The 25,620-nt window shown below is 36.8% G+C and overlaps 1 protein-coding gene across 4 annotated transcripts in view; it reads right to left on the bottom strand.

Annotated features, from left to right (window-relative positions):
* The window catches only part of PAN3 (poly(A) specific ribonuclease subunit PAN3), a 78,974-nt gene that overhangs the window by 13,315 nt on the left and 40,039 nt on the right, over window positions 1-25,620 (bottom strand). For 3 of the 4 annotated variants that reach the window (XM_034072152.1, XM_034072166.1, XM_005149774.3), the window contains 9 exons: window positions 22,800-22,950; window positions 16,016-16,263; window positions 15,363-15,467; window positions 14,675-14,732; window positions 13,422-13,583; window positions 13,145-13,261; window positions 12,940-13,041; window positions 3,667-3,832; window positions 3,260-3,347 (listed from right to left, as the gene is read on the bottom strand). In XM_034072152.1, coding sequence (XP_033928043.1) covers window positions 3,260-3,347; window positions 3,667-3,832; window positions 12,940-13,041; window positions 13,145-13,261; window positions 13,422-13,583; window positions 14,675-14,732; window positions 15,363-15,467; window positions 16,016-16,263; window positions 22,800-22,950 — 1,197 coding nt within the window. The remainder of the gene's footprint in view (window positions 1-3,259; window positions 3,348-3,666; window positions 3,833-12,939; window positions 13,042-13,144; window positions 13,262-13,421; window positions 13,584-14,674; window positions 14,733-15,362; window positions 15,468-16,015; window positions 16,264-22,799; window positions 22,951-25,620) is intronic. The other variant, XM_034072159.1, reaches the window with a different exon arrangement.

The raw sequence follows: 25,620 nt of genomic DNA, 5'->3' as shown, positions 1-25,620 counted from the left end.
CTCCCCTCTGAAAATATCAACGTATTCATTTCTCCCTGCTTCTAGGCAGAGAAAGCTTAAAGGAGGCACACAAGAACTACCAGACCTCCTAGGAGCAGGGATCCAGAAATAAAAGGTGTATTCCTGCAGCAGCCTTATGACTGCATGGTACAGATCAATGTTAGGTATGACTGTTTCCTTGTGTATATACCATATTGTACTTTTCACATATGTACGGACCACACCGGTTCCTTTTGCCACAGACCTGCCTGAAGACTTTTGCTGTGGTAACTACCAAGAGTGACTATTAGGTGACAGTAAGTTGATTCTCAGCTTCAAGGAAAAATTTTACAACTTTCAAGTACAGGCTGCCTTTTGCTCAAAACTGTGCCTTACTTGCAACTAATGGCTATTTAATTAGCAATTCAATTCACAAGTAACCTCTACCAACCTATCTTTTTATCTCCTGAAAGCTTTCTAGTATAGATTTTATTACCATCTAGTTCATTGCTAGAACTATTAAATAGCATTAGACTAAAAACCAGCCCCTGGAGACAAACTCAGAAACAGCCCTCTTCATTAGTATCTTCCTCTTATCAAATGAATTTCAAGTAAGTCAGCAAGCAACTTAATTGAGTAGGTACCCCTTCCCTTATGCATTTTAATATTTAAAAGGTATGTGCTACTATGCCAAATGCCCTGGAGATACCTCAGCATTTTATACACTTGGCTTTCTCAGACAGACATGTAAGCTAGTCAAATAAATCTTATTTTATTTTTTTTACAAGATTCATTTTCCATAAGCACTTTGAAACTGACAAGACTTTTGTTTATCCTATTCCACAGCTTTGCTTGGATCAATATCAGCTCATCCTCTCTACAATTCTGAGGATTCCTTTATCCTTTTAAGTTCTGGAATTGCCCTTAGAAGTGCCTCCAAGATCCCAGATATTTTATTATTTTTTTTTGTAAACTCAACATTAATACTTCAGATGACCCTTCAGCTGGTTTCTTTAAATTTGGGGAGGTACATATGAAAGTTATTTTGGTTTGCTAAATGACTAATATTTACTTTGAGCAAATTTAACCTTATAGCCCTTTTTAAAACAATAAAATTTTTATTTTTTTACCTCATTTCATATGGAAAGGACTCACTTTCATTATATTCCAAATATAGAAATATTTATTTAACCTTTTCACTGTTTCTTACATCACCATTTACAATTTTCCCATCTGTATCTTGTAATTGGCACAAGACTTAAGGACTGGGGGGGCAAAGTGATGCGCTGGAATTTATATAGGTTTAGTATCTTGTTTTTAACACCATTCATATTTCATTTACTTCTTTCCAACTTCCCTTATTGGTGCCTTTATTTAACTCTTAAATGATCATATAAATTGATGTGTTTAACACAGCTTGTAAAGAACAACTGCATTCCTTTTACATAGCCACTAAGTGTTCTGGCCAACACTCTTTCCCAGCTACATTAACAATGGGAAATAGCCAGAAAGTGACAAATGCTAACAAAAATACTTTCCTCCATAGAAGACAGCAACAAGGAAATGCATATTAGCTGGGCAGTAAACCAAGAGATAACCTACATTTTTAACAATCACAGGAGTCCCAGAGGAATTCAGGAACTAGGTCATGGATCGAGAGGAAAAAGGACAGGCAGCAGCTGTTACTTTGTAACTTTATCTGGCTGGGGCAAACAAAGGTAGAGGATGATAAATGACGCCTGAATTTCAAGGAATGAACTCAGTCCAGAATCTCTGAAGGAACAAAATGGATAGTGAAAGCCTAGCCCTTCTACAGGAAGCAACAAAAAAAGAAGGCAAAAGAAGGCACTGTGTTTTCTAACTCCAGTTTATGTCTTCCAAACTACGTATTTAAGAGCACTTTGCTTCTGGTTTAACAGCGATACCTGAACAATCTGGATATTAACAATATATAAAACATGCAAAAACATCCCCCTGAACAAAGCTAGACATTACTAAGTGTTGGGCTGATGTGGTGGTAAATGCTTTTGACAGATTCGTGTACCTGTATAGATTTGTATGGCCATATACATTATGTGTTTTGTTTTAAAATTACTTGAATGTCATAATATCTCAAGAGGATCTTATTCCCAGCTGCAATTAAAATAAGTTTAAAGAAGTATGCAGATAAAAAATTCATCTCATTACATTTTTAGGCACAGAATCCTTCACATTCCTATCTTCTCTCAGCTGTTTTCCACTAAATTATTACCAAAAGCCCACTGATATCGAGCTGGGGGAAAGCAAGGAATCCTTTGATGTACTACTCAAAGTACACTGAAAATTGCATTACTGTATCATTCAAACCAAGGAACAAAAAAGAAGTTGCTATGTTCTAGGACATGGTCTCCAATAAGCTAGTTTCTGCCTGGCCAAAGTTCAAACATTTCATTTATTACTGGAAGACTCCGAATGAATAATTTCGCACAGTGAATAAGCTCAATTAATGAAAATAAATAAGCTCAATTAACAAAAATAAATTAAGTCCAACTCCCTACTGTAGTCTTTCATTCCCTGTACAGACAGGACATGATGGCTGATGAAGCAATGTACTTTACCCCGAGGGAAAGTTAGGGAAAGAGGCAATCCTGTACATAGTGATGCTCCAGATGACTGCAGAGCACTTTTTGTTAAGTCTAAAGGGATTCTTAATTCAAGATTTATGCAGAGACCTCAGAATGCCAAGAAAGCACAGCAGAACTAGGAGCCTAAAACAAAGATATACTAGAACCTTTTAGGAGTGAGGAAAAAACTGAAGTGCAGTTATTTAAAGGATCACTTACTCCTCTGTGAACAGGTATTCATTCAATACTTCAAGATTTTTGCCAAATAACAAAAGAAAAGAGCAAAAACTATCTGCTGAGTCTTTTTTTTTATTATTTCTATCACTAAATGCAAGATTTTTCTCCTCCTTGCTCTAGAAACTCGTATTTCTAACCACTTCTGACTCGAATTTGTTAAATACTAATGGTTCAGCCTGTTTGGTGAGTTTCCTGAAATTTTGCTGCTAGCAAAATCAGCATTTGCATTTCTAAATTACAAGCAGATCTGAATAACACAAAGCAGAACCAAGATCAAATCAGGAATGAAACAGTCATCAGGAATGAAAGAAACAGTCATTTAGAGATAGATATACTGGACTACAGTTTGATTAACATACTAGTCTTCCAGAAGGAATCACACTATTTTTCAGTACTCCCTGTACCAAGTCACGAACTGAACTATGGTGTTGCTGTCTTACCTGAAACTGAGCCATTAATGCCAGTGGATTATTTTGACTGTTGTCAAATGTCAAAACGTCAAAGATTCCAACACAATTAACTCGCAACCTTTAGGAACGAGAAAAGAAGTGCCAATAAGTTTTGCTGGTTACTCAATCTTTCCTCTGTTACTGCGAAGCAGAAGGTACTTATTTTACTATGGGATAGAATGCAACAAGCTGTTTTCAGTATACAAAAAAACCCAACACATTTCTAAATTGTCAGTAGTGCATCTGAACAGTATTACTGCATAAGCTTCACAAAATAGGTTTAAAAGGAAAAAATAACTGTCTCGTACCACTTAAAAGTAACAGAACTTTCTAGTTAAGACTTTGCTATTTCTGAATACAGATCACATTAACACAGTGAAAACGAATGGTTTCATTACCTTGTTTTGCCTGTTACTAATATCTTTGTTGGATCCATAACTCGGCATGCCAGTCCTGCTGTATGAATGGTCCGTAATGCAGAGCTCAGCTGCACAATATATGCCCATATCAAAGACTCTGGAAGCAATCCAGCATGCTGCCGTGGTAGAGGTCCATCATGCTGACCTAGAAGCAAAACATTGTAAGCATCAATAGAAGGCTACTGCACAAAATTCAAATTAGGCCATTTTGAATTATACAATTAACTTGCTTATTTATCTCATTCAAATCTTAAAAGTCCCTGAAAGACATATCTATTGTTCTTTAATGTTGGTTTGGGATTGGGACCTTTTTATGTTTGTTTATTTAGTTTGAGTTTTTTGGAAGGACACCACATGTTAAAATGCTGATGATTCATTAGACATTACTTTCACTCATATTAAGGAAAACCATACTGATTTTTAAAGTTTAGGATGAATAATCGCTACAAAAAGAACACTGGTTAGAAACTGGTGAAAGTGCATGGTACATCAAAATATGCAGGTACTTCAGAAGTAAAAATGCCAGCATTCTGAAACTATGAGCACAATAGCTACAACAGATACTATTCTACGTCCTTTACTGTAGGAAGGCTTATGAATTAAGCCTTCTCTATTATGTGATAAGACAAAATGAAAATTAAGATAGTCTCAAATTACACATACAAATCAGACTGGAAGATCTGGTAGCTAAACATCAATGAACACAACTTCATGTAGGTTCTACTGTGACCCAACTCCCTGACAAGTCCCCCATGAGTCCAGCGGGCCGTATGAAAGCAATGCTTCACCCCCTTTCTAAATGGACTTGTAGTCCTCCTTTCAAAAGTAAAACTTATCCTTTGCAAAAAAAAAAACACCACCAAATTCTATCCTGCAAAGAGTTTGAGTAACACTGAGACAGAGATGAAAAAATAAAGATCATAGAATGGTTAGGGCAGGAAAGGACCTTAAGATCATCTAGTTCCAACCCCCCTGCCATGGGCAGGGACACCTCACACTAAACCATGTCACCCAAGGCCCTGTCCAAACCAGCACTGAACACTGCCATTTATTATGGAGCATTTATCATTTCTTTCAGCAGCCTGTTCCAGTGCCTCATCACCCTCACAGTAAAGAACTTCTTCCTTGTATCTAACCTGAACTGCCCTTGTTTAAGTTTAAACCCATTACCCCTTGTCCTATCACTACAGTCCTTGATGAGAAGACCCTCTTTCCCAACCTTGGAGGCCTCCTTCAGATACTGGAAGGCTGCTATGGAGTCTCTACTCAGCTTCTCTTCTCCAGGCTGAACAGCCCCAACTTTCTCAGCTTGTGTTTGTATGGGAGGTACTCCAGATCTCTTATCCTTGTCACCCTCCTCTGAACCAGCTCCAACAGCTCCATGCCCTTACACTGAGGACACCAGAACTGTACACAATACTCTAAGTGAGGTTTCACGAGAGCAGAGTAGAGGGGCAGGATCACCTCCTTTGACCTGCTGGTCATGCTACTTTTGATGCAGCCCAGGACATGGTTGGTTTCTGGGCTGCAAGCACACACTGCAGCCGGCTCATGTTCAGTTTCTCATCAACCAACACCCCCAAGTCCTTCTCCACAGGGCTGCTCTGAATCTATTCTCTGCCCAACCTGTCACTGTGCCTGGGATTGCTCCAACCCAGGTGTAGGACCTTGCACTTTGGTTTGTTGAACTCCATGAGGTTAGCACTGGCCCACCTCACAAGTGTGTCAAGGTCCCTCTGAATGGCATTCCTTCCCTCCAGTGGGACCGAACCACACAGCTTGGCGTCACCAGCAAACTGGCTAAGGGTGCCCTCAATCCCACTGTCCATGTCAGCGACAAAGATGTTGAACAAAACCAGTCCCAACACCAATCCCTAAGGGACACCACTCGTTACTGGTCTCCAGTTGGATACTGAGCCACTGACCACAACTCTCTGCGTGTGGCCCTATTTAGAGACAAGGATGTCGTGTGGGACAGCACCAAGCACTTTGCACAGGTCCAGGCAGACAACATCAACTGCTTTGCCCATATCCCTCTCCCCAGAGGAGCATATTAACATCTGTGCACTTCATCAAAGTAAGTTTGTGTATGTGCCCTTGCATGTGTACATACAAACACACAAATATATGCAAGAGTTAAAGAAAATGAAATATTACTGCAAATTTTTAACTTAGATTTTTTACAGATTTGGGGTTGATGGGCTTGGAACATTCCCAGTTTTCACTTCTGAGTTTTTGTTTATAAAGCTTGGTTCATTTTTCAGTTATAAGGTGCTTTGGTTTAGATTATAAAATCGCGACACCAACTCCTTTAAATAGCAACAAGCCTGGCACATCTACTGAAGGCTGAATAGAAAGAGATTTTTTTTTCTGGCCTCCTGATGAATCATTATGCAAATAACTTCCCACAAACCAGCATACCAGAAGTGTCACATACCAAACTTTATTCCCCTCATGATTCTTTCTTCAGCATGACAAAAATTATGATGATAAAAAATAACTGAGGATATATCACCTCCTTTGTCAAGACTCTCTAGTTACTACTTGCTATAGAATACACTTTATATTTCACAAACAGCAATGCGTGTGCTATGTTTAGCAGGAATGTGTATGGACACTGTAAGACTTCTTCATTGTAAGAGTTACTTCTGTATGAAATAAGTAAGTCCAAACCAGAAATCCTGCTACAATATGTCAGAGAAAAGCCAAAACTTGGGAGTTATTTTTCTGTATGCAGCATCACCACTTGTCCTTTGATTTCCAGGTAAAGGCAATGCAAGCAAGAGAATATTCAACTTAATGCTGAAAAGCTGGAAGATCAAGATGGAGTTCAACACGGCTTCTTCCCCCTATCAGAAAATCCCAATCAAGCAACAACATTATTTTACTACTGGAAAGAATCACTTAAGTCCTACAGCCAAACCTAGGCTGTTGCTTTCAAATTGGCTGGCTGCACCCCATGTTCCCATGCACTGAAGGCACAAGCTAAAATGCTAGAGGAATCAGTTTTGAAAAGCCCTCCTATATATCTACCTGTTTAAAACAAGTAAGATGTAAAGCAGTTCAGTTTCCTGCAATGCTGATTACAAAGTCTGTCCCACAAGGCCCATGAGGCCTGCCACAGGTAGTACATGGGCAAGGACCCAAGGAGATAAGACCCGAAAGCTAACTATTCAGGCAAAACACACAGCTGAAAGCTTTCCAAACAGGGCTGAAAATAGTGGAAAACATCACAAGAACATTAGAAAAACAATACAAAAACTGTCAGAATTACTTTACTCCAAAAAAAAAAAAAAAAGGTATTTTAAATATTTCATGGCAATTTGAAAAAGGCTTTTCACCACAGGTTGGATCCATTACCAAATTATGCACAATTTCATATGCTCTTCCCACCTACTGCAGGGCAAACTCACCTCTCCCACTACTTCAATCTCTTTGAGATGCGAACACAGGTACTAAGAAAGAAGATTAAAAATGTAACAGCGGCCATTTAAAAAAAACACACAGGTTATCCACTATTTTTCCTTGCCGCATTAAGATAAAAATCATTGTCAGCACTTCCATATATTTAAATTCTGTGGTACGATGCTCTCAGTGGAATAACAAGTGTACCCTTTGCACTGTTACTTTAGTTTGTTAAAAAAGTATTTAAATGAAATTCAGTTCCCTAGAGCAATGCTAAAGCCAGGGATAGTCCCAGGGTGGAAGGAAGCGTTGGGACCACTGGCAGTAAGAAACACCAGGAAACTGGCAGTAAGAAAGTCAGGAACACTGTCAGAAACATGCTAACAAACACCAATTCACGTCACAGTTATAAGAAAAAAAAATCAGAAGCCCAATGAAAGATCTAGCTGCTCACTAAACTGAACCCCTCAGGTCTGCAAATCCGTTTTTTACACTGAGAGTTGTCCAGTGTTTTCTTTCTGCTCCTGAGTTCAAGTACTGGAAGTACAGTAAAAATAAAAATGCAGCAGCCTTAATTTCCCCTCCTCCAAGGAAAACTGGGCTTTAATTTTACATTTCCCATTTTTCAACATACAGAAAGGTTCTGAACTACCAGTTTAGCACTATATTTTGTAAAAAAATCTGAAGATACTTTGAATTTACTTCTAAAGAGTTATGGCTTTTAGCACAGGTATTTTCGGGTAATTGCAAGTCACATATTTTGCCCTCACATCATTCACCCTGGCTTTCGATATTCATATATTCTTTCTCCTCACAACAGTCTAAGCACACAACATTTCTTTATCAATGAAAGGGATATTTCATGGAAAAATAACAACAAAAACCAACCAAACAAAAAAAACCCAAAACCAACCAAACAAACAAACTACAAAAACCAAAACCAAACATTCAATAACTGAGGATGCAAAAATTGTAATGTCAGCAGTGAAGTCCCTTTTTGTGTATTACGTACTAAAAAGGAAAACAAGATCCAGGAAACTTGTCTATCTTCATTAGAAAGTATCTGTTTGCTGAAAAGCAGAATCTATGATGCTGAAAACTATTCACAGCATGTACACCACCATTTAATTACCCAGAGCCCTTTTAATAAACAGACAATATCAAATGTATATCAAATCAATGACATATCAAAGGTATACTTATCTCTGCCAACCACAGATACTCATCAGGATAAAAAAAAAATGTTACTGGCAGCAGTGGATAGTTACTGTTGATGATCTTAAGGTCCTTTCCAACCCTAACTATTCTATGATTCTATGATTTGCCAGGATTTTATAGCCCAGTTTTAAAGTACATATATTCAGAATGTGGTTTACCATTTAATTATTGGACTGTTAAGAAATACATCTCACTACTTCTGGTTTGACTTGCTAATTTAAAGAGATTATTTCTGCAGAGATAAATGCACTAAATGCACTATAATCTGAAGTTGAGAAGTAGCAGAAAGGCTGAAGAAACCAAACAAGTTCCAGAACAACAGAAATTAATGTTTAGGCACTTCTGACAAAAATAAGAGTATTGAGGGAATATGAGGCATTAGGATCAAACAAAAAGGCACTTTTCAAATATAAGTACTCTGATTAGCAATTAACCAAAAAAGTCAGACTCCCAATTTTAAAACTTGTGTGAATTTAGAAAACATGACAGAACACTGGACAATCACACTGTACGGCCTAAAGACAGACGGTATCTCACTGCATAAAGAACACAAGCTATAAATTCAGTATTATTCTGAAGTAGCAAAGATATTACAGTATAAAAATCAATGTAAGCTGCTACTTCTTTTCCCCCACACCAAGCTCCTTTCAGAATAATTTACAGACCCTGTTACAGAACAACCTGACAAAAATAAAAAAACCCGAGACTGACCACACTGACACCAGTGACATGCAAGACAGCTATGTAAACCACAGTCCTCATCTTTTAACTGTTAAAGCCTCATGTTGCCAACTGAAGTGTTCAACATAAATAAGGTTGCATACCTGAAATCAAATTCTCTGAGTTCACTGATCAGGTTCACAGTGTTGTGCCTCCTAAAACCTTTAAAAGCAATTGTACTAATCTGGGCCTCATGCTGCAGAGTACCCAACTTCCATCCATTCCCCTGCTTCTCTTGGGAGTCTCCTCTAGGCAGGCAGACGGCCAAGAAACTCTGTGAGGGGATGGAGAAAGGATCTGTGAAGGCAGGCAATTCTGAGAAATCAAGTTATAGGTATGCAATCTTATTTTTCTCTCTTATATTGCTCCTTCTATTGAGAACCGTGCTAGAAAGAAGCAGTTACCAAAAAAGAAAGGCCAAAGCAAAGATGTGCAGAATGATTCAGCAAAACTTGGGAATTTCAGGTGACTTTTATTGATCTAATAAAAAGACTAAAAGAGCAGGTTATAAGAAGTGCTACAGGCAGTAGAAAGTTATCTTCCTTACATATCCCTGTAGGTTCTGCCACAACAGTTCATTTTAATTAATACTACTTAAGTTTGGCTGAACAGTAATTGGTACCTTATTCCTGATTTAAAACACTTTCCCTGCCTACAGGAAGAGACTGTAGTAGGTCAAACAAATGATCCAGATAGCCCACAGCCTGCCTGAAAGACACCTAACACTAAAATCAGAAGAACAGCTTGCAGTGGATACCTGAGCATGAACATAAAGAAATGGAATATTCTACTAGCCTCCAACTTGCAGCTCACAGAACTACTGAGCTAAAAATAGTGTCTTTGCAGTTAATAATCCTCAAGTATTTCTCCTCCATGAGTAAATCCCACTTTCCCCTCAAACCCAAGCAAACATCCAAAATAGTCTGTGATAAAGTTCCATGGCTTAGTTATCTTTACAAGGGTTTTGAATTTGCTACCTGGCTAGTTTCATTTGTCATTCCCTAGTTTTAGGCTGGAAGAAATAGCAACTATCGTTGCTTCTTCATTTTTTCTTTATGAAAAATCTGATCATTTTCCAGATACCTACCATATTCCAGTAATTTTTAACCCCATCATATTCCTGTCCATCTTTAAACTAATCTACCTTGCCATTCTTCATACAGAAGTGCTCCATACTTTTGATCACCTCTGTCACCTCTTAACTTGTTTGCTGGTCTTCTAGAACTTTCAAAATGTATAAGGAGGACCACAATTACAGATATGAGCCTATGATACACCGGTATCTTCAACTGCAACAATACATTTCCTATTTACAGCTATTCATCAAGGGGACAATATTTTCCTTAATCTACTTAACTATAGCCCCAGATCTATTATTGACTGGTAACAGCCACCACAGAGGATGTCATTTTATGTTTGAAGCTTAGAGCTGTTTTCCCTCAATCACATCAGTTTACATCACCTGCTAGATTATTGACAAGTCCAAGTCTTGTAAGATCCTTCTGCAATCCACCACAATTGGCCTTTTTTTTTTAACAATCAGTAATTTGGTATTACCAGCAAACTTTGACAGACCATTATTTATCTTCAAAGCAAACAAGTGAGTGTGTTAAGAAATACAACTCCCAGCACAAATTCTTGTGATCTCCTTTCACTGTGAAAGTCAACTGCTCACTCTTACTCTGTCTTTTACATTCTAACCAGTTATTCATTGAGGATTTTCTCTTTTGTCTCATGGTCACTTAAGTTTTTTTAAAGACTGATAGACATCATAGAAAACCAAGATGTTATCTACTAGAGCCCCCTTGAAAGAACTTCGATAAAGGAGACATGACTGTCCTTAATAGAAGTAAAGCTTAACTCTTTTCCAGTGTGACAAAAGAATGTCCCCAAGAATTTTATAGTAACTTCTATTATTTTACCTAGAAGAGACATCATCTTTCTATAATACTCTACAGATGTATAAAAACATAACACAGAATGATTAACATGGAAACTGAAAACCATGGGAGACCTTCAAAAGTCTAGTACTGCACGTAACTGTCATCAACCTGGCAGTAGATGTTCCAGGTTTATCTTACCAAGTTAGTTTCACACAAGGCTCGCTGAATCTGCTACTGAATTCTTTCACTTACCAGAAGATATGACAAGTCAAACCAGGGTTTCTTCCAGCTGAGGTATTACCACCAAAACCAGTGGTGGAACTCAAGTTCCAATCTCACTTACACAAGTCAGTTCTGGGCAAAGCCAGTGGGAATTACTCAGTATATAAGGGGTTTACAAGTCTTTGAATGTATTCACACACTACCAATTCATTATACTTTACTTGGCTATCTGGTAATCAAAGTTTAAGTCAATGTTTGAAACACATTGAATTCACAGCTAAATAAGGGAGTTAGAGGACCTCCCATATGAAGACAGGCTGAGAAAGTTGGGGCTGTTCAGCCTGGAGAAGAGAAGGCTGCATGGAGACACCATAGCAGCCTTCCAAGTATCTGAAGGGGGCCTGCAAGGATGCCAGAGAGGGACTCTTCACCAGGGACTGCAGTGATAGGAAAAGCGGTAATGGGAAACTTCCCCTTTAACAGGGGAAATTTGGGTTAGATATAAGGAAGTTTTTTACTATGAGGCTAGTGAGGCTAAGGAACAGGTTCCCCAAAGAAGCGGTAAATGCTCCATCCCTGGCAGTGTTCAAAGCTGGTTTGGACAGAGCCTTGGGCAACATGGTTTAGTGTGAGGTGTCACTGCCCATGGCAGGGGAATGGAACTAGATGATCTTAAGGTCCTTCCCAACCCTCACCATTTTATGATTCTAAATGCTCTCATTTCAAAAGGCAGAAGAAAGAAGAAATAAGCAAGACCAGGTCATAGTCCTCTGATCATCTCTACCACTGGATCTAGTTTCAGAGCTGGTCCTAAATTGAGCAGGAAATCGGGTCAAATATACTCTGAGGGCACCTTTCTAACTTAAGTCTTCTGTGACTGTCATACCTGAACACTATCTCCCTCTCCCTCTCTAAGCTTGGCACTGTGCTTTACTAACAGCTTTGGCCTTTTGTGATCCAGACAATACCTGGATGCACTTTGTGGGACTGCACGGGTCACAGGCTGGTCCAAATAGGCAGTATGATTGACAGCATACTGTTAGGAGGGGAAGAGGCTTTAGCCATATGGATATGAGCTCTGCTGGGCAACTTGCTGAGCCACAAGACCATGCTGTGACAGGCTTTATTTATGAATGTAGATGTAGCTTTAGTGACTCCTTTGAAGCCATAGTATAAATCTGAAAAGAAATAAAAATCAGACCTATGTGAAGTTTGTCTCTGAACAGAATGTGTTACAGGGATTTTTCAATCAATTGCTTGCCTTAACTAGTACTCCACATTCCAAAACATGAAATAAAACACTAATTAGTCCTCAGAATACTTTGGGAGGGAAGAATTGTAATTGGAGGCACCCGAACAGCAAGCATCAGATTGATATATCATATGTCTTACAATTCTGGAAATATCTCCAGTGTCTGGTGTCACTCACTGAATGACCTGCAATTAGGACCTCTGAGTTCTTGGCTCCCAGTCCCATGCAAATTTACTTCTCTGTCAAAGAACTGTAATTCCTTTACAAACTGATGTCAGTTTTGCAAATTAGTCATACATCAAATGTGACTAGAGAAGTTGTTTATTGTTAGACTTTTCCCTTAACTTTTAACTCTAGTTATACTTTCCTTTCAATTAAAAAAGAGACATTTCATGAAAAGGAAGCAAAGCAAAGTTCTCTGATCCCAGTCAGCTTATGACAGAATTGATCAGATAAAAAAATAAGTTGCGCAAGTATTTCTGACAAGCTATTTACTGCTTAAATATTAGAAATAGTTTACAGAAGTATTGTACTATAATGTATTTTCCTTACCCCATTTTCGTTTTGTGAAATAGGAATCAGCACTAGGGTCATTGAAGTGTCTGCTCATCATGGTCTCTCCTCCAGCATGAAAATCATATGCAAACACAAGAGCTTAAAAATAGGAACATGTGACAATTACTAACTCAAGTGTGTTTAGAAAAAAAAAGTCTCAACATTGAGGGGTGAAAAGGGAGGGGACCAACAAAAACCTTACAATGTTCTCCAAACGCCTTAGTGGTAAACACTTCACGCAAAGTTACTATATTTGAGTGCTGAATTTTCTTCCACATGTCGACCAATACCATGCACTTTGTGTTAACAAGACGAAAACCTAGAAAAGAACAAAACACATGGTTTAAAATGTAATCTTTTGAGGGGAAATTTTTGACTCTAATGATTCTTCTGAAACTACTGAAAAGCAACCAGACATTAAACTATTACTAGCATGCTGAGGAATGCTAGCCCTATTGAGCCAACTCCATTTTTCTCACCATGTATCCTCCGAAGGCAATATGGCAGGTCATCTTTACTATTTACAGCTTTATAGCATGATGTAATGTACCCAAAGTTGCTTGTTTTTTGTATCCGATTGGGTGGTGGCAGTGGTTCCAAAGGAAAGAGACTGTGGTAGCTGTCTACTTCCGCAGGAACTGCTAAAATCAGTTTATACACAGAAACATTAGGCATCAGTTGACTTTGAGAAAGTTATCACAGCAGCAGAAAAGATTAAAATCACTATCATTAAAAGATAAATTCTTTGCACCATCTTTCTGTTGCATGTCAAGTTAAAATTCACTATTGTTGCTTTAATACCACCATACAGGCTCCTGGAAGAGATTCCACAGAGCTAAAATAGCTGTCTTCAGAAGAAGTTATACCAAGTAAAAATCAACAGAATAGATGCACAGTTCTGTCTGCCATTTTCTCATCTGCTTTAAAAATTCACCCTTCTAATATTTCTTTGATGATTTTTTTCCTGCAGAGATGATAAATTAGCACCAATTTCCATTCAGGCTTCAGACCACTGAACCCCATTTTCAGCACAAAAAAGAAAAGCAATCTTTCATGCTTTAACACAATGGTTTAGAAAACAGGCAGAGACAGAGGTGCTGACAATTCACAAATCAGATTAAAAGATTAACCTTACAAGAAGATATAGAATTGTACTTCTTCTGGACTAGTAAACTAAACTGCCTTTTTTTTTACTGTATCATTATCATAAAAAACATGTTTGAGAAGGATGCTGCAACAAAAAGGCAACGTGTTTAAATCAAGTTGAACACAGTCAATTTTAAATTCTCCAAAAGCCAAATTACGATGAATAGTATACGCTTCTCTTGCCTGACAACTAATATGAAGCCTTTTCTAATAAACCAGCCAATCCCATCTTCAAAACAAACTAATTTGCTAGTTTATACACAGAGTTTGAAAATTTATGCCTCATTTACAGGAATATTCAATATGCACAAAGTAATACTATACTATTCTTCAGAAAGCTTTACTGCCTTAATTATTTTCTTCTCAGCAATTTTAAGTATTCTCAATCATTAAGGAGTTTCCAAATAGAATAAAATTACAGTAGAAAAAGATAATAGAAGAATAAAATTTTGTATATGTGGAATACTGTGTATCTGGCTATCCACAGGCTGTGCTCGTTTCTTTTGCAAAACAGTGTTAATAACATTGAATACAAGGTTACAGAACAATACTGTCCGAGTTTATTTTATAAGAAACATTTACTTACAAGGAATATCAGCCTGATCAATCTGAGCCATAGTTATTAAGTGTCTGTTGATCAGTTCCTGAAGAAAAAAATAAGTCAAGTTTTGAACATTATAATTCAGGTCATAATTTCTCATAAGTTAAGAGCACACTGTCTTTAAGTACCAGCTACTTGTGCTAACATAGGAAGTTGATGGAAGTGCCCGGGCAGAGGGAGTAGACCACTAGCTTGAAAACAGCAATGACAAAATATATAAAATTCCTGAAGGAAGGAGCTGCAGAAGACATTAGTTAGTGCTAACACTGACAAAGGCACCTACCATAGTAAAACTGAAATAACAGTCACCTTCAGAGAAAGGCTCATCAACTAACCCTGCAGATACTTTCATAATCAGTGAAAGATTTAAAACTGGATAGGAATACAGCTTAAAGGAATGCTATGTAAATGAACTCAGGCACACCAAAACAATACACAAGAAGACTACTTAGGTGAATAGTAAATCATGGCATGCAAATTAGATTGCAGTCACATGTGTTGTAACCTGCCCCCACCCTCTCTTGTACTCCCATCCATTACAGGACTTAAATTTTTAAGTTCTCCATAGTTAAAATGGACTGCGCAGATTTTGAGTGGGTATTTCTCTTCTAATAGCGATTTTCTAGGTTTTGCCAATATATGTAATTTTCCTTTAAGTTCTCTATCACCTTACCTGTCTGAGTTCATCTGCCATGAAGAAGGAAGGTGCATTTGCTTTTGGCTGCATGTAAGCAACATGAGGTGCAGCTGGATGGTAAATATGGTAGTTTGGAAATACCTGAAACAAAAACATTTCAAGAAACAGTTTGAAATCCATAAGGATAGAGAAAACAAAGTTTTGTCACCCTTTCAGTTTGAACTACTGAAATACAAAGTCTTCATGTACAGTAGGTATCACAAATACACTGTCAGATGCATTACAATTTATTTATGTGATACTCGCTACTAATGACTTCAGGGAAGAAAGAGGGGAGTATATATGTACATAGATAGTTTAACATTTTTGTAACTGCCTTTTCCTCTCCACTGTAAATTTAAGAGTTATTTAACATATCAGAAAAAAAAGGCAATCTGATTTTTTTGTTTTCTCATTACATATGTATCCACTGCGGTACACATAAAATGCTTTCCTTTGATTTCTGTATAAAAAAAAATGTCAACACGGAGGTCCTTAAGTTTCAGTGATTTGGGCCAGCAATTATAACAATTAAAAGGCCTAATCTTTGTACAAAATAAGGGTTTCAGAGTGTTAAGAATAATCTCTGTAGTATTGACCAATTCAGGATTTGGAAGTTCCATACGCTTCTGCATCAAAAGCAAACGTACCATTCCTGTGAGAGGTGCTGGAGTTGTATCAGTATAGAAGTACGTTGTTCCACCTACTGTTTCCTTCTGTATCACCTGGCCAGTAGATGGAGGCTGAGAGACAGCATTAGCGACAGAAGCAGAGGCACTAGTAGGCACCATATAGTTTGCTGGGTTAGGAGTATGACTTCTTCTTCGAGGAGCAGGAGATGTATGAGGAGTTATTTTGGGGGAATGAAGAGGAGAAGATCCTGCTGACAGTGACATTCCTTAAAGAAACACAAGAAGATATTCTGGATCAAATCGGTCATCAAAAAAATTAGCAGTCTGATAACAGCCCTCCCTACCAATAATATCCTGAGCAGGTGAGATGCTAAAAAATTGCTACATCTATGTGAAGAGTTAAGAAGTAAAACACCAAGAGTAAGACTGCACAGAAACATTTTCCCAAGTATCTTTGTTTAGTTCAGAGAGAAAGAGCTTGGGAACTTATGATCTAGTCACAAAGAACCAGAAAGAAAGGCACAGAAGTACAGGGAAGAATCAAATTCATGCTGTGTCTAGAAGAGAGTTTCTTAAACTGTGAAAAGATAAAATAAGTAAACGCTTATGTAATAGTTATAGGAGAAATCAACAGAGCTTACTAAACTGTAACAAACCTTCAAGGGTACTACTATTAAGGAAGAGAACCCTTCAAAAAACTCCTAGTGTTACTAGCAGAAGGTCCTAGACTAACACCAATGAAAGAATCTTTTAAATTTATTGTTGCTCCATTTGGGCTGTATTTTCTCCTCTTTAACAGTCAGAACGTTATTAGTCACAGTAAATTTTTTGAAAGGATGTAAGATGCACAACTTTTATATTTAATGCTCTATTGACAGCTGAGAATTAGCCAGATATTGGCTCCTATTACTCTCATTTATAAGCTCCGGCAACCAGAGTAATTTAAGCTAATATCTGACTAATAAAAGTAAGAACAACTTTTTTTTAATTGCATACACACTCTTCAGTCACAAATAACCTAGTTATTTCAATTGAAAGACCTCAACATGCATCATCAGTAACATGTAGGAGTGTTTTTACATTCATGTCTTGCCCTAGAATAGTCATATCCCTCCTACATTTACATCTTTCTTTTGTTAAGCAAACTACAAAAGCAAATAACATTTTTAGTATTAACAGGTTAATCAGTGGTTAAGGAAAAGTGACTGAGAAGCTATATTATCCTAATGATATTAAGAGAATATTTGTAACCTTTCATTCAACTCAAATAATTTACTACTTCGTAATTTCAAAAATGATGCATATTAATTCAGCACAATTATTTCTTTTGTTCTTGAAAAGTTAATAGCTCCAACATGCCCAAAGCAACCTGGTAAATACTCCCTGGCAGTGTTCAAGGGCAGGCTGGACAGAGCCTTGGGCAACATGGTCTAGTGTGAGGCATTCCTGCCTATGGCAGGGGGTTGGAACTGGATGATCTTAGGATCCTTTCCAATCCTAACTATTCTATGCTGCTATGATAAACCAGAGTATTTAATATAACCCGTAAGAAAGCTTTACCCCATTATCTTTAGTTGAGTCTCTTCAGTCATTTATTCTTTTTATAAAAATATAAAAGATAAGAATATGCAAAATATAAAGTCTACAGTTTTCTGGGCCAGAACTTTTTCTTGTATTAACACATGTGTGTATATACACACACGTTACAGATAAGCAGTATACTGAAACAATTGCTTGCTGATTACTGTATTAATTAATGTGAATTATAATAGACATTTCTGAATGTTTAATTTCAAAGTACTTCCAAATGGTAACACAAGTGTCCTAGAAATCTGTTTACAAATCAACTGCACAACTATGAAATATTACACATTGTGACAGCACTGGTTTACGCTATAAAATAAGTTTCCATTAAGGTAAGAGTTGCCTTGAGCAACTGAGTAACACTTAAATATTTCAATATCTACTGTATAAATAGTTAAATCTTTAGCAAAGGACTAAAACATGAATGCATTCTTAATCCACTGGGGGAAAAGAGCAATTTCAAAAGAAACAATGTACTACTATTAAAATTTGAAGGTTGGATAATTATGGACAAAAAACTGCAGCAGCTCTACAGTTTGTGTCTGTGATATTCAAGGGATTCTCCCCATCTAGGGAAAGTTATTGACATGTCTTTTTCACTCTATTGCAATAAAATAGAGTATTAATCAGAGTTCTTGCAAACATGTAATCTCTACCCAGGCAGAAATAACTGGCTTCATGAAACTTCTGTTTCAATAAAATATTCAACCACAGGAACCAGGGGAAAAAAGAACATAACAGCAGTCTTCATATATACTAATGAAAAATAAAGCAGTCAGCCCTACTTTCAGATAAAAACTAAATGGACAAGACAGTATAGTGTAAATACCAGCTTAAAAATTAAAGTGATAATTTAAAACCTCACTGACAGTGACCTTCTAATGAAAGTTCTCAAAAAAAAGGTAAATTTATCACTAGCAGCTCTTACTGATGCAATTTCCACTATAAGATTTATATTAAAAAAGTCATGCCAAAGAATAGTTACAAATATAAATTTTCAATGTCTTTGCCTGAGTATCAAAGCAAGACTGAAAGAAGACAGAATTAGGTGAATCCTTTCAAATGCCCTTCCAGCCTCAATTAGGTCTCACTTTGGTAGGACATTGAGAGTTCAATGAAAATCATCTATTGGGTGTAATATACAGGCTTCTCATTTGCCAATATATACAGCAAGTTCAAGATATGAAAGAAGCTTGACTACAGTTTAGTTTTATAGTACTAGAACATTATACTGTGAGTTACAGAAAATTTGCTGCTAGTGCTGCAGTGGGTGCTGATAGGCTGAGGCAGCAAATATTAAAGGTGACAGATTCTGCTGAGACACTTGCATTAAATTCTGCAGAGTCTAAATAAATATTAATAATTAAAGAGCAGTATCACAAGAAAACCTTTTAATACAGCAAAACTGATGGATAGCTAAGTACTTACATAAGCAAACAACTGGATGGACAAACTCAAGCAGATCTCAACAACTTCATTAGTATTTCAATAAGTGAAACCCTTACTAATATTAATACTTAAGCACAACAAAACAGAATTAGAGGAAAATTAAAAAATGGCTGTATTAAAAGATGAATGTATATTCCTACTGACTCATACTGAATAAAAAAGACTGTACTAAACATATGATGCTAACAACATGGTGAATACGGAACAGGCCATTTTGAATAGCAAGTTATATCAACACTTACTCACCTGAAGGCCAAAAATAGTGATTCAATAATCTGATTTTTACTTACACACATATCATGCCAGTGATTCTGACAAAACAACACTGAGCTCCCCGCATCTTTTTCTTCTCCACTCATCTGCAACTACATCCCTATACCTCTAAGGTTAATAACATTTAGAGGTCAAAAATTAAGCATTTAACATTTTATCACATTAATATTGTGTATGTTACAGATACTCTAGATCAATAGATACATTTTGAGGAATGACAAGTCAAAGTAAATAATAAAACCAGACTATTTCAAGAACTTAAAGCAACATCCTTTAATTAACTATTTATTTTTATTGTAAGCTATGTGGTCATTAGTATTATATATTTCCAAGCTAATTAAATCTGTTTAACTCCCTAAGCTTTATAGTTATCAGTTTTTCCTCCTTTATCTTACTGGGGGGAAAAAAACAAACCCTAATTTTCCAGTCTCTGCCTTCTTTCTTGTGCTATTCTGGAATGACTGTGGAACTTTCTCCATAGAATGCTGCACCACTCTTGATACAGGATGTCTGAACAAGCTCTTGAGGCCTTAGGCCACACAAACCACCTCAGCTGAAAGTGTTTAATTTCCAGCTTGGGTCACGCACTCCAACAACACTCTCGTAGCTCATGAATGGAGACGTGTGAAGTGGTCACAAGCACATCACCTTCATGCCCTCGGTTCCTAAGCCTGCAGGTTCATACTGGCACCAGAAATAGACTTCTTACATTCTGTATAAGCTCAGAGTTTGTCTTGGACTAAACATAGAAGCAAGAGCAATTTGCTGTCATTCGCATTGATAACAAAGACATTACTCTTCAGCTGTAACCTAGGGTAAGCAAACCCAAGCCAAAGATTTTCTCTTCTGGGAGATATACATCTGTTCTCTCTCAAGTTTAACATGATAATGTTGTCTTACCACCTCGATGACATTCATAATTTCTTTCATATGCTTTGTTGCATACTCTAAAACTGCAACACAGAACTGGGTAAAATAAGCTTGTTAATAAGAGTACTATTTGAAGACTGTCAACAACTCACTGAATTTGCCATACAAATGAAAAATAAGATATGCTTGCCAGCAAGTGAATAGAAGGAGCAAAAAGTAGGGTATTATGCAGGGGAGATTAAGGAAAGAAAGTTTGGAGATGAGACAGATTTGTTCAATGCTCTTCAATAGGACAATCTTCCCAGCAATTTGTGCAAGTTGCATTTTATCTCATTATGCTTTCGTATTCTGTTAAAGACTACTGAGATGAAGAATGACTCTGTGTTGAGATTATGCTAGAAAGCACTTACCTAATAAACACACATAAAAGTATGGGTAACAATTTTCCGTGTTACATGCTAATGGATGTTTCAGGTACAGATATAAGTTATCTATTAAAGTAGGCTAGGCTTCAGTGGTCATTTTGTCCAGTACTTCTGCAGTACCACTGATAAAACAGGCAAAACATTTTCCAGGGACAATCAATTTTGGGAACAGTAACCTTTGAAATACTAGATGCCAAAAGTAGTTTTGATTTACACCTACCTTAACAGAAATTATATAAATTAGATATATTAAATTTTTCCATCTGCAAGTGGAAAAAAATCGAAGGATTGTTCTTATCATTCAACCAGAATAAAACTTACCTTTATTTAAAAGAAAAACTCCTACAGACTCTTTGTATGGGTTTCATTTGATTTTTTTTTCACTTAAAGCTAACATTAATTTTTAATGAAGATATCAGAACAGATTCAAATCTTCTTTTATTCTGTCAGCCAGTATGACCTAAATGGTGTAGTTATGCCACATTTAAATACCACTTTCTTATTTAAGAGCCTAAACTTCTAGAAAGAGCACCACCTAACTCACCTTGAGGTAACAGAAATTTTTGTGGATACATACTATCAACAGCTAAACCATTTAAATAGAAGCATCTGAGTATTATTTACACAGGACATTCAGTTCAGAGAATACTGCACTCAGTGTAGAGAAAGAAGCTTCTAGAGAAATTCAGAGCACCCAGCCCAGGTCCCTACTCTGAACTGCATTTTCTTTTGAATTATACAGGAAGAGCAGGGAAACAAGCCAACTTTGACTAAAGTTAGCTCTTGTGAATACTCCCACATCCCTCTCATCCAAAAAACAAACAATAGTATTTGAACCTAGACAGTTTTCAGCATTGGCAACTATATTTCTAGGAGCTCAAATTGTTGTGCTAACTTCTTTCATCAGTGTTACTTATCCTTTCAAGTGTTACTTACAGATAGTAAAGAAATTGGACTGTGAAGGATCCCTCTGAGACCCCACTGGATACTTTCCAAAAGTAGATCATTTTACTGTATTCTATTTAATCCTTTATACACTTTTCAATCCAGGTGACAAGGCTGAGAGGCATATAAACACAACAGTTTTCCAATAAGACTGTACAGCACAATATAGTATCAATCAGACAGTACTGCAACATGTTCATTTGGTCAGCAGAAGCATCAAATTGCTTTCCTAGCCTGGTGTGATAGTTATAACATGCAAGCTAAGTCCTTCTTTCACACTGACAGAGATTTATCCCCAGCATCAGGAAAGACTGAAGTTCTGTTAAATAGACAGTAATTACCAATACTGGTTTAAAAAAACAGTACTTGGAATACTTGCCCCTCTGCCTTTTGGCAGCATCCTAATGCATCTTGTGAGTGGCAAGAAATTGACAAAGGTTTACATACATGCAGAAGCTTGCTAAAGGATCTGCAATGTGTTATATCCAGATGTGCTGACGGTTATATCTTAGAACGATTCATGTAATTAAAAAAAATAAGATTAGAATTACACGAACACGTTAAGAACAGAAGTCCAAAAGATGCATTAAGAGCTTGAACTTTTTAAGTGTAAAAAATAATTTAAAAATTCTTGGCACATTCTATGCCTGCACAGACCACATTTTGGTAACTGTTGTAAACATGGGAAATAATCATAAGTAAGTCTTAAAAGTGAGTTTACATATGACAGATACAATTAACACTACTTCACAAGGCCAGTTATTTTAGAATAAGTTTATATTCTACTTTTTTTTCATCAAGATTTTATTGACAATCATTACTTCCAGATTATGTTCTCTAGAAACAAAAGCGCATATATTTGTGTGTGGTAACACACATTCATTCTAAACTGCAATGAATATCTAGACTACTAATTCAACGCAACTTCAGGTACTGCTCTGGCAAGAATTGCACAGAGCACAGTATGTGGTAATTCAGCACCTCTTCTCCCAAAAAGGGGCAGAGCAAGTTAAGCCAAGTTAATTTCAGTACTGCTGTGGCTGAACAGATTTCACAGCCTGCAGTGTGATTTCCACACTACTGGAAGATAAATCCCAAGTTCCTGCATGTCTATATGTTTGAAGACAAACTTAAAATTAGGAGCCAAAGCAGGAGGTGGCTACATTTATACATGATGAACCTGATAACTATCTATATGAGGTTATGTTTGACATTGAAAGAAGTACCTGTACTGCAAATCATTACTCTCAACTTACCTGGTGCTAGCCCAGCAGTGGCAGGACTTCCCATGGAGGGGTGAGAGAACAAGGCTTGAGAGAAGGCAGACATACTTGACTGGGATACATTATTCAGCCTGGAGGTTGATCCTACTTTAGGAACAAACTCACTTGCAGAAGGATTTGGTGTCTGTTTAAAAACAAACGTAAATTAAATGTTTATTAAGAGATGGGCAGTGCCTGTTTGGTAGAAAATACTTTCTAGGTAAGCCTGCCAACTGCAGGGGATATTTTTAAGTTACAGACAGCATGCTAAGAAGAACAGGCAATACTGGAAGCTGGTCAGCACTAACAAATGTAAACGTGTTTTAGCTTATGTCTGAAGTAGCATTAGCAAGCTTTCCACATGAACAGCTGATGCTTGAGTTCATACTAATACTTTGCAAAAGGCTTTCCGTAAGCATTATGTTACAGAATTGGAGAGCAGACTTCCCAGTGAAAGCATTGCCATTGCCACACAGGCTTCCTACATGATCTGAGAGATTTCATCTCAACCTAAGGAACAGTTTCAAATTAAGGCAGTAAAAACTATTCAGACTAAAGAAGTTATCCCTGCCTCTATTTCAAATAGTCCTATATGCTCCTTTTTTTTGTGAAGTTAACTTCTGTTTTAATTACCTATTCCCTTTATGTAGCACCTTTAATAATGAGAAGCAAATAGCAGGAGAGTGACTGTCAAACATTCATTATATATTAGTACATAAAATATATCACACAACCAGCTTTTAATTTCTATTAAAATCTGTGCAGTTTTGTAGAGTTTTTGGGTGGTGGTGTTAGTGGGCGAGTTATTTGTTTGTTATAGAGTAAGGAGGGTTAGGGAAAGAAAATCCTTATTAGAGCTCAGAAGGCAAAAAACTTATTATTGGACAGCAAATTACAAAAGGCATTAGTGGAAGGAGAAAAGAAATTAAGCTGAGAAATAAAGCCAATTATTACATGAACACACTGAAAAGCTTGAAGATTATTAACTGTCAAAGTTAGGTTTATTAAGTACTCTTCAGAGTACCTCTCAAAAGTAGTCTAAGCAAGAGTTAAAATGAGATGATAGTACAACTCCCAATAGACAAAGATACTGTTAAGATAATCCATAATGTTCTTTTAAAGCAAATTATATTGGAGCACTTTGGGTTTAGGCAGTTTTAAAATAACTAACAGATGTTATGTGTGCTCAAGTTACCAACATTGTTTTTTACCAATATGAATAAAGTGGCATCAGAGAAGCTAAGTTAGTGTCAAATTAGAAAAGAAGTGTAATTACAAAACACCAATTTAGACAGTGAAGAAAAGTATTTTATGGGGTTAATCTGTTTTTAGTATCTGACGATTTTAATATTTCAGCCAAATATCACAGTGGTAATTTATTTCAAAGCACTGGAAAGAAAGAGGATTCTAAAAGCTCAAAAAGCTGTAAAATAAAGAGGATACTCAGGTTTAAAAGCAAATAGTAAGCATATCCCACCCTTAATCACACAGTGTATTTTAACCTTTACCCACCTTATGATGTTACATATTAGTTATTCTATATGGGCATGTGTCTGAATATTCAAAGAACAGCTTTAACCAAATATGTAGAACGGTGAAATAAAACACTTAAATTTACAAGGGTAAAAAGTTCATAAGGGTTTTAACACTCTTCAATCACATTTCATTAGAGAAAAACTGGTATGATGTTCCTCCAGATAAAATCTCGCATGAAACCAAACCTACACTGAAACCAGAGAAAATTATAAAGGTGGTAAAGAACCAAGTAGAATTTGTTCAAATAGTGATAGAACTGAAAAGTCATCATCAAACAAACAATTGGGACGGCAAGGGACAGAATCTGTAGAATCTTGTTAAAAACACATAATTCCAAAGAACTGCAAAAATCCACATTTTCTACCACTAAACCTAGCCATAACACATACACAGCTCTACCACACCTGAACTATGTCAACCAGGTAACAAGGGCAGGACATGGCAAAAAATCTGAAGCATGTAAGTGGAAGAAAAGATACCTTCTGGAAGGACCTCAGCCTCTCCTAGAGCAACTGAGAGGGTTTCCCCAATCCCATCCATACCATTCTGACTAAACTCTTACCACTTTAACCAGCTGATTCAATCAATGCCTACAACAGAGGGCTGGGTTTTTATTTCTAAATGCATTCTGCAAGTTTTCATAGACCAGTTTTGGTCTCTAAAAGTTACTTATATATCCACCATCACTTTCAGATGAAGTTGCTTGAGAGCTCCACTTTAACTGGCAGGTGTTTCAGTTTATCCAAGAAAAGAGTCAAAGCCAGCAACCTGCTAGAGCAGTCTGGGTTTATGCTGTGGAATTACAAACAACAGTGGGTCAAACCTGATGGAAATTCAGTGGTATCACAGTACAGGATCAGAATAAAACCTGGTAAGACTGAGTTGTTCCTATATAACTTTTATGAAAGCATTTTATATGAGTAAACAACTTTGATTTGCAGAGCTAGACCCTTTACTGTAATAGCCTGATTTACTTCTCTGCGATATTACAAAACATGAAGCTGTAATCTAAGACTTTCCTCACTGGTTAAAAAAAGCGATCTAACTTTTGGTTCCTATTCTAAAAAGACCCTTTCATATTCAAGCTGTTTTCTAAATACAGAAGAAAAAAAAAAAACCAAAAACAAAAAACAAAACACTTGAGGCATCTACAGCCATCAGCCAGAATAAACTAATCACACTAGTAAAAATTTATCAATTTGTGGTCAAAACTAGTAAATAGCTATCAGAAAAAATGAAGCTCAAGCCCCAGGCCATGTTTAAATACACCTAGGTGAAG

Source organism: Melopsittacus undulatus, chromosome 2 (genome assembly GCF_012275295.1).
Source record: "Melopsittacus undulatus isolate bMelUnd1 chromosome 2, bMelUnd1.mat.Z, whole genome shotgun sequence".
Classification (NCBI taxonomy): Eukaryota; Metazoa; Chordata; class Aves; order Psittaciformes; family Psittaculidae; genus Melopsittacus; species Melopsittacus undulatus.
Note: the sequence above shows the minus strand (reverse complement) of the source record. Positions and strands in the feature narration are given on the sequence as shown.